The following is a 9,547-nucleotide window of genomic DNA, read 5'->3' on the forward strand; positions in this document are numbered from 1 at the left end:
ACTGGGAAAACATACGGACTCCATACAGATGATATATGGTTGGTCATAACCATGGCCCACAGGGTAATGCACATAAGCATAACTATAGCAGCTGTTCTAGCTGGAGGCCCACGTAGGTGCAGGAACATCAGTCCTTTCTATAAAGAAAATCAATATAGTGGTCTTCCCATGTGCCAAAAATGTGGTATAAGAAACTACTCGGTGGTGGACCCCATCCTTGACTTTTATCAGAGACTTACTATAATTCAGAAGACACAATAGCAGTCTGACGTTGACCATTAAGCGGGTTATCTGATTTAAATAAATAAATAAATAAAAAATAGGCCGAGAGCTGGATATCCTTTGCATCTTCAAGATCCTATACCAATATGTAGTAGGTGTAAAAATAAGAATATTAGCAAATAATTACAATTAGAAATGTAGTATAGTTCTCCTGATTAGCTATGTTGTTTACTTTATGTGCAGGGCATTGCAGTAGCTTAGGTGTCCATGCTTACTAGAAACTAACTACCTATCACTATATGAGAGGTCATAACCATGGATACTTAAGCTACTGCAACGCGCTGCACATGAGGGAAGTGACATAGCTAATCAGCAAAACTATACTACATTCCGAATTGGAGGTATTTGTGGTCGTCGTCATCTCTACTACATATTGGGATTGGAACTTGGATGGGAATACACCTTTAACATGACAAAAGCAGCAGTACAGTCCTGCTGAAGCCCCCAACACTCCAGCAATGCCTCTACGCTCTTTGCTTAAAGTCTTAAAGTGGTGACGCCCTGTCTCCAGAACATAGCCACTGCAGCCAATCACCGTGTGCAATGATCATCTGCAGCGGTCATGTGGTGTAGAAAGAATTGCACTGCTTCAGCCCAGTCAACAAAGACAGGAGCTGGAGCAGGAGGGAGTTTTGCAGGTAAGTACCACTTGTTTTGATTTTAAAAAGCAGATCCAGCTGTCAAGAAATCAGATAACCCCATTAATGATTCATGCTCTGTCTATATAATATTAAAGGAATCAGTACCTATGTTTTTGCTGCCCAATCAGAGAACAGCATAATGAAGGGGAAGAGATGCTGATTCCAACTATGTATCACTTAATGAACTGCTTTGTGCAATTTTCATAAAATCCCTGTTTTATCTTCTGTAGCTCTAGCAGTTCCCTGAGTTCTGAGCTCTGTATCACTCCACCCACATCACTGATTGGCAGCTTTTGGTGTTCACTGAGCATAGCGAGAATGCTAAAAATCAGTGGTGGGGATGGGTTACACAGAGAAGGAGGACTACATGGCATAGGACAACTAGTTGTAACCTCTTAATAAAACACTGATTTTATTGAAAATTCAATAAGCAGCCTAGTTAAGTGACATCCCTGGAATCAGGGTCTCTGCCCTTACATCAAGCTGCTCTCTGATTAAATAGTCATTTAAAGACAAGCCATCTTCCAATCAAATTAAGAAGGAAAAATGCTGAACTTCCTAAATGGTGGAAAAATCTTCCAGTAATATTCAGCCCATTACATCCAGGCACGTACTGACAGGAGGGAGCGGTACTATTGCACAATTTAGTGAGTGACGCCTTTTTTCTTCCTAATGTGGATGGGCAGGACGGTCTGAATGCAGAGCACCGGTGTTTTTGGTTCCACTCCTACATGCCATAGCATTCATATAACTGAACACCTGAGTAATGCAGACTATGTTCTTATGTCTATGACTTCCTGGAGACTGGTATGCAAGGTGTTTAAATCAAGGTCCTAAATAGCTGAGTCTCCAGTAATTGCCGGCAGGCAGCCTTGTAAGGGAATATTGTGCGGCTCTGATCACCTTCTTACTATGTCAAGTATTATTGCAACTAACAACATGGGCAGGAGCTTAGTTAAACATTCACAATCCAAAGACAGAAATGCAGCAGATCGGAAGTTTACAGTAATACACAATGGTCAAATTCAAAGCAAATAGATGCTAAACTTGTTTTATCTAAGAGGTAGTTTACACAGCTTCTTATGGGTGCCAAACTATTTGCAAATATCTAATTTTATCTTAAATTACTACTGTATTTTCTCTACTTCTAAACATTTTGATCACATGATGGGTGAGGATGTATTGGAGTGAGCTTGGGTGCCAGCTATGTAATACAGCCTGCACCTGCTTCTACCAGCAGCAATTAGAGCTAGCTCCTATTGCTGCTGTTCAACCAGTTAGGCCACGTGCGCACGTTGAGTATTTGGTGAGGCTTTTTGCTTCCGTATTTATAAACAAAATCAGAAGCGGGTGAAAAATACAGAAGTGGTGCCCGTGTTTCTATTATACTTTTCCTCTGATTGGTCCACTCCTGGTTTTGGCTTACAAATGCTGAGGTAAAAAAAACTCACCAAATACTCAACGTGTGCATGTGATCGTAGCCCCTAGAAGGGTACATCAAGGACAACAGAGGCACGGGAGTGCACACCAGACAAAAGGAACCCTCGCCACCAAAAACCCTCACATTCCAAGAAGATCAGCATTAACAGCGACCGCATGAAGACGGCTCCTTCAGCCGAAACGTAGGATTTGGTCGTGTTTAAATTTATGATTTCTCCTTTACAAATAAAAAATTTTCCCTTGCAAAACAAAGAGTGTGCAGTGCACTTCTATAGACAGTGTGTGCACTGCACACAGTGGCAGTGACTGCAGACTTTTCTATAAGGCCTCGTGCTCACACTAAGTATTTGGTGAGGTTTTTTACCTCAGAATTTGTAAGTTAAAACCAGGAATGGGTAAAAAATACAGAAGTGGTACCCGTGTTTCTATTATACTTTTCCTCCATTTTGCCTTAAAATTTCTGAGGTAAAAACTCACCAAATACTCAGCATGTGCTCGTGGCCTAAGTCTTTAAATCTGTATAATGCCACAAGCACACGTTGAGTATTTGGTGAGTTTTTTACCTCAGAAATTTTAAGGCAAAATGGAGGAAAAGTATAATAGAAACACGGGTACCACTTCTGTATTTTTTACCCTCTCCTGGTTTTGGCTACAAATACTGAGATAAAAAATTCACCAAATACGCAGCGTGTGCTTGCAGCTTTATACAGTTTTAAAGACTTAGGCCATGTGCACATGCTGAGTATTTGGTGAGGTTTTTTTACCTCAGGGTTTATAAGCCAAAACCATAATAGTGTAAAAAATGCTGAAGTGGTGCCCGTGTTTCTATTATACTTTTCCTCTAGTTTTGGCTTACAAATTCTGAGGTAAAAAAAAAAAATCACCAAATGCACAACCTGTGCACGTGGCTTTATACAGTTTTAAAGACTTAGGCCATGAGCACACACTGAGTATTTGGTGAGTTTTTACCTCAGAATATGTAAGTTTAAGGGTATGTGCGCTCGTTGCTTTTTACCTGCTTTTTACCTGCTTTTTACCTGCTTTTTCTTCTGCGCTGTTTAAGGGTATGTGCGCACGTTGCTTTTTACCTGCTTTTTACCTGCTTTTTTGCTGCTTTTTCTTCTGCGCTGTTTAATGCCAAAATGGATGTGTTCTTCTATTCAAGCAAAGTCTATGGGAATTTGGGTTTCTTGTTCACACTATGTTGTTCAAAATGCTGCCTTTTTGTGGCAGAACTTTGGTCAAAAACTCAGCTTTGCAGTTCAAAACCCAAATGGCAAAAACAATTGACATGTTGCTTCTTTGAAAAGCTGAGTTTTTGACCAAAGTTCTGCCTCAAAAAGGCAGCATTTTGAACAACATAGTGTGAACAAGAAACCCAAATTCCCATAGACTTTGCTTGAATAGAAGAACACATCCATTTTGGCATTAAACAGCGCAGAAGAAAAAGCAGCAAAAAAGCAGGTAAAAAGCAGGTAAAAAGCAACGTGCGCACATACCCTAATAGAAACGCTGCCACCACTTCTGCATTTTTTACCCTCTCCTGGATTTGGCTTACAAACCCTGAGGTAAAAAAACCCTCACCAAATGCTTAACGTATGCTCGTGGCTTTATACAGTTTTAAAGACTTGGGCTATGTGCACACGTTGAGTATTTGGTAAGTTTTTTTTTACCAGGAGAGGATAAGAAATGCAGAAGTGGTGCCCGTGTTTCTTATACTTTTCCTCTGGTTTTGGCTTACAAATTCTGAGATAAAAAAACTCACCAAATACTCAATGTGTACATGTGCCCGAAGGGTACGTCTACACACAGCACTGTTACTTTGGAAAATTTCTGCAGTAAACCCGGGAAAAGTCGTGAGGAAATCTGTATGACAAGTCGCATCTAAGGCCTTGTGCGCACTGGGAAATGGAATTTTCTTGAGAAAATTCCGCATGCTCTCAAAGATTACCGCACCCGCGGTAAAAAAACGCGGGAAACCGCACCCGAAAACCGCATGCGGTTTGCCGCGGTTTGCTGCGGTTTTACCGCGGTATTATTCGCGGTATTGCCGCGGTTTTGCCGCGTGCGGGTTGGGATGTGCTTTATTGCATTCAATGCAATAAAGCACATTGAAAAAAAAAGAAAAAAAAAAAGTCATTTAATTCTGAGATAGTAGATAGACAGAAGAATAGATAGAGGGATAGATAGACAGACAGAGGGATAGATAGAGGGATAGATAGATGACAGATCGCTGCATTTCCCACGGTCGGCAGTGAGTTCACATTTCCGGCCGTGGGAAATGACCGGTAATTACCTCTGCTGTCTGCTGCTTTCATTCAGCGCTGTGTCTGTCACAGTCGCGGCTGGATGGAAGCAGCGCAGGACCTGTGGATTACGCCGGAGCGGTGGATTACGCCGGAGCTTTGGTGCGGGAGGGGATAATAAAAGGGTGAACGAGGCTTGTTTGTTTTATTTAAAATAAAGGATTTTTCGGTGTCTGTGTTTTATTCACTTTACTTACGGGTTGATCATGTCAGCTGTCACATAGACGCTGCCATGATCAAGCCTGGAGTTAATGGCGGTGGTCCCCCACCACCATTAACCCCTTGTATTACCTTGCTGCCACTGCTACACGGTGGCAAGAAGAGCCGAGGACACGCCGGTGCTGCCGCATAATGAATGCGACAGTGCCGGGGCAGCTGCGGCTGATATTCTCGGCTGTGGAAGGGGGAGTGAGGCGGGGGACATTAACCCTGCCCCTCTCCCTCCCCAGCCTGAGAATACCGGGCCGCCGCTGTGTGCTTACCTCGGCTGGACGGTAAATATACAGCGGAGCCCACGTTCTTTGTTTTCTATATTTCCGTTTTCTTTCTATGTGTGTCCTATGTGTCTGTGATGTGTTCTATGTCTGTGATGTGTTCTGTGTCTGTGATGTGTTCTGTGTCTATGTCTGTGATGTGTGTGTGTGTGTGTCTGTTAGCTGTGTGTGTGTTTACTCTCTGCTTTGCTTCCTCTTCCTGTAATGACATCACTTCCCTGCAAAACCGCAGACAGGCGATGTACATTACCGGAGGTAAACCGCGAAATACCGCAAGGAATAACGCAGGAAAACACAGTGAACCGCACAGAATTTGCTGCCTGCGTTATTCCCTGCGGGATTTCATGATTAACATTGGAGTCAATGGAGTGAAATCCCGCAGCGATGTGCGGAAAAGAAGTGACATGCACTTGTTTTTGCTGCGGGATTCCCGCAGCAAAACATGCAGCTGTCAAATTCCGCATAGTGCGCACAGGATTTTTTTTCTCCATAGGATTTGCTGGTGATTTACTGCAGAGATGTTATGAACATTTTCTGCAGCGAAACATGCAGCAAATCCGCGGAAAATCCGCGGCAAAATCCGGTAAGTGCGCACATAGCCTAATGGTTGAATTTTAGCACAGAATTGCTGTGATGGGTAGGGGAACATTATATACAAAGTGATGTGCACAATTGCTACCAAAACAATAATATCCCCGTAATATATAGATTCCCAATCACAGGATCAACTCCTGCTAAACCGTTCAATATATGTGTAAAAAACACACAGTGGAGTATCAAGAATCCAAAATATTTTATTAGACAATCACATATTTAAAAAGGAGTTCACCGAAGTCTACTTCCTATCCCTGTAACAAATTAAGGACATAAGGAGAGAACCTCACTAAGTGGGGACCGAGATCAAAACTGGGCTACATAATGTTAATGCCAAAATCCAGGGGAGGCAAAGTGCATAGGTGTCCAACATCTATTCTATATGTCTCACATTCACTTCCGACATGACATTAACATTAAATCCCCCACAGACATAGTCCGGGAAAACACATGGGTAAAGCCCTTCCCTCTACATACTGGCGCTAACAGCATCTCTAGAGTATACAGGGAATAGGGAGGCAAACCTGCATAAACATAAGTACATACCCAAGGACTCTAACTGGTAGGGAAATGATCCACGGTCCAAGCTAAAATGATATTTTGGATTATTGATACTTTATGACAGCAGTGTAGTAATGGAATACATTGGAATATCTTGCATTCCCTCAGTCCAGGATACTGCTTAGGTTCTGTGGCCACTTTTAACGAGGTTACCTGCATTATAGTAAAATCCTCCAAATGATGGACAAGTGCCTTCACCTGCATGTATATGAGGGGTCGTCTATACTTTATGAGGTGTTATAGGAGATATTGTATAGTAAATTGCACTTACATTCTCTCTGTAGATGTTGTTCATCCAGTTAGTGAAGGTCTTCTTTTGCATGGCCATGCGCTGCTCCTGCAGTTTCTTAATATGACCCTTTTCATACTCGTGCATTCCCTCTTCATCCATTTTGATACTAAAAGAAAGACAACAATAGAATTTTGTGATGTATCGTGACAGAGAAAGAGACTGAATGGAATTAGAAGGATGAAAAACACGGAGTGGAAGGATAGACGTTTGTACCTATAGTTGGGACAGGATTACTGTATGTTTCGCTTTTACAACCAGTATTATACTTAAAAAGGTAAAAAGATTAAAATGGGTCCAATTTCTAAATATCATAATGTTTTCATTAGCAAGACTCTATTCTGTATTAAAAAGTATGGAGGATGCCAACACTCCTATTGGATGGGTTCACGAGAAGGGTTCCCATCCTAAAGGTAGCGGCACTCTCAAAGATTCATGATTTAATTTGTATGACAATGCAGAAAGTCAAACTAATGTTTTGGTCTGTACTGCAGACCTTCATCAGACAAAACATTGTGCGTTGCAGATGAGTATGCACCCAATACGTTTGTCTGAAGAAGGTCTACAAGTACAGACTGAAACGTTACTTTGACTTTGTGCAAATTAAATCATGTGTACATTATAAGTGTAGTGCCCCTGAACCAGTCAGGGCACTACAAGGTACTGCATCCTGTCAAAGATGCAGGGCCTACCCCCAGGGACTTGGAAGACCAGTGCCGGTAATATCAAAACACAAAGATCCACAGTTTCCCTCTCCCAATCATTGGTGACTGACTAGTTTGGGACTCAATGGATGGCCAGCCAGGGGTGGACCCGATCCAGTCCACTAGATGACAACCGGGGGGGAGGAGTGAGACAGCAGGACAGTCTGTAGTGACAGTTCTAAGAGACGGACGTGTCTTCAGACGGGGTAATGTATCAGTGACCTAGCTGGTGAAAGAGTGGTTGCCAGGGAGGGTACGACGAGGTACCCCTGGAACCATAGCACGGACGGGGCACAGGGCTCTAGGACAGGCGATCGCTTCAGGCTACCTGACAAATACCTGCACACTGAGGGGACCATCCAGGACCTCACTGACCCAAGAGTCCAGGGGCATCAGTAGTAACGAGAGAGCCAGGGGCAGGAACAGAACACCGACCCTACTGGGTTCACATTGCCCACCGTACAGACCAGAGACTGAGTGACAAACAGAAGGGGACCCCCAGACGCTCCAAGCCATGAGGTTCCACCAACCAGTGAGAGGTGCAGAGGAAAGAAGCCACCAGGTTACCACACCGTCACTGGGACTGAAGGGACCTGGGGTCGAAACCAGCATTACCACCGCTGTGAGTAAACACCAGTTGCACTGCATTCCCATCGTGTGATCTCCCTTCTTTCCCCACCGAACTCCATCATTCACCCTCTGGGGCTCGGCCCTACTTGCGGAGGGCCCAACATCCAAGCTGCCATCACCACCAGCCCCAGAGGCTATAATAGACTGTGCAGTGGTAGCTCCATCTACCTAGCCGCAACCCGCAAGTGGCGTCACGACAAACTCTCTAATCTCCCCTGTATATAACCCCCTTTTCAACCGCCCCCAGGGTCACGGAATCGGGCATTGGCCATTACACACCCGTGATTCAGCATCCCCGTACATATACGGCCCGGGACCGAGTACTCCATAGCCCTGGAGCGAGTCATAAGTACTGTAAGATGCCGGGTATTATTTTTACTGCTTTGTATTACAGCACTTTCAAACAAATTACAATGCATACATTTTCATCTATTTGTCCAGTGCATCTGCAATGTAAAATGTCCCTTAGGCTAGGGCCACATAGTGACATTAGCTGTGACACCTGTCGCATGGAATCGATGTTATATTACAGCACAATACTAGTCACTGGGGTCACATTCTGACCCTGAGGGTACAGTGACAAGAAAGTCGGATGCAAAGGTGATCTCATTCCCTTGATCTGCGCTGCGATGTAGCAGTGACACCTAGCAAACTTTGTGCAACAGGTGTCACAGCCAAAGCTCCTATGTAGCCCCTGCCTTAAAGGGCCATTCACATATTATCTTTGCATTGATCCACAAGATTGGTGATAACTTGCAGATCACTTTGGACTTTGTCCAGCAGTGCTATAGACAATGAATGGAGTGGTGGCGTGCATCCATATCTCCTAATTCCTCTAATAGGGCATTTCAGAACCATGATCTCAGAAAAGTGAGGGGTTGCAGCAGTATGACCCACCTCCAGAAATTAGCAGGTTATCACCTATCCTGTAGATCAGAGGTCACCAACCTTTTTACCTTGAGAGCCACATACAGCTTCGAGAGAGGGTTGTGCGCCAAATTCAGCTCTGAGAGGGTCGTGAGACACATTCAGCTCTGAGAGAGATTCGTGAGCCACATTCAGCTCCGAGAGAGGGTCGTGAGCCACATTCAGCTCCGAGAGGGGGTCGTGAGCCACATTCAGCTCCGAGAGAGGGTTGTGAGCCATATTAGGATCCGAGAGAGGGTCGTGAGCCACATTCATCTATCTCCGAGAGAGGGTCGTGAGCTATACTCTGCTCTGAGAGGGTCGTGAGCCACAATCAGATCCGAGAGAGGGTCGTGAGCCACATTCAGCTCCGAGAGAGGGTCGTGAGCCACATTCAGCTCCGAGAGGGAGTCGTGAGCCACATTCAGCTCCGAGAGAGGGTTGTGAGCCACATTAGGATCCAAGAGAGGGTCGTGAGCCACATTCATCTATCTCCGAGAGAGGGTCGTGAGCCATATTCTGCTCTGAGAGAGGGTCGTGAGCCACAATCAGCTCCGAGAGAGGGTCGTGAGCCACATTCAGCTCCGAGAGAGGGTCGTGAGCCACATTCAGCTCCGAGAGAGGGTCGTGAGCCACATTCAGCTCCGAGAGAGGGTCGTGAGTCACATTCAGCTCCGAGAGAGGGTCCTGAGCAACATCC

General features: G+C 44.5%; 1 protein-coding gene across 1 annotated transcript in view; it reads right to left on the reverse strand.

The window, feature by feature from the left end:
- The window catches only part of SPTBN5 (spectrin beta, non-erythrocytic 5), a 365,978-nt gene extending 359,269 nt beyond the window's left edge, over nt 1-6,709 (reverse strand). The window contains exon 1 of the mRNA XM_075330185.1: nt 6,590-6,709. Coding sequence (XP_075186300.1) covers nt 6,590-6,709 — 120 coding nt within the window. The remainder of the gene's footprint in view (nt 1-6,589) is intronic.
- Nucleotides 6,710-9,547: the final 2,838 nt, after the last annotated feature.

The sequence above is a fragment of the Anomaloglossus baeobatrachus genome, chromosome 12 (genome assembly GCF_048569485.1).
Source record: "Anomaloglossus baeobatrachus isolate aAnoBae1 chromosome 12, aAnoBae1.hap1, whole genome shotgun sequence".
Classification (NCBI taxonomy): Eukaryota; Metazoa; Chordata; class Amphibia; order Anura; family Aromobatidae; genus Anomaloglossus; species Anomaloglossus baeobatrachus.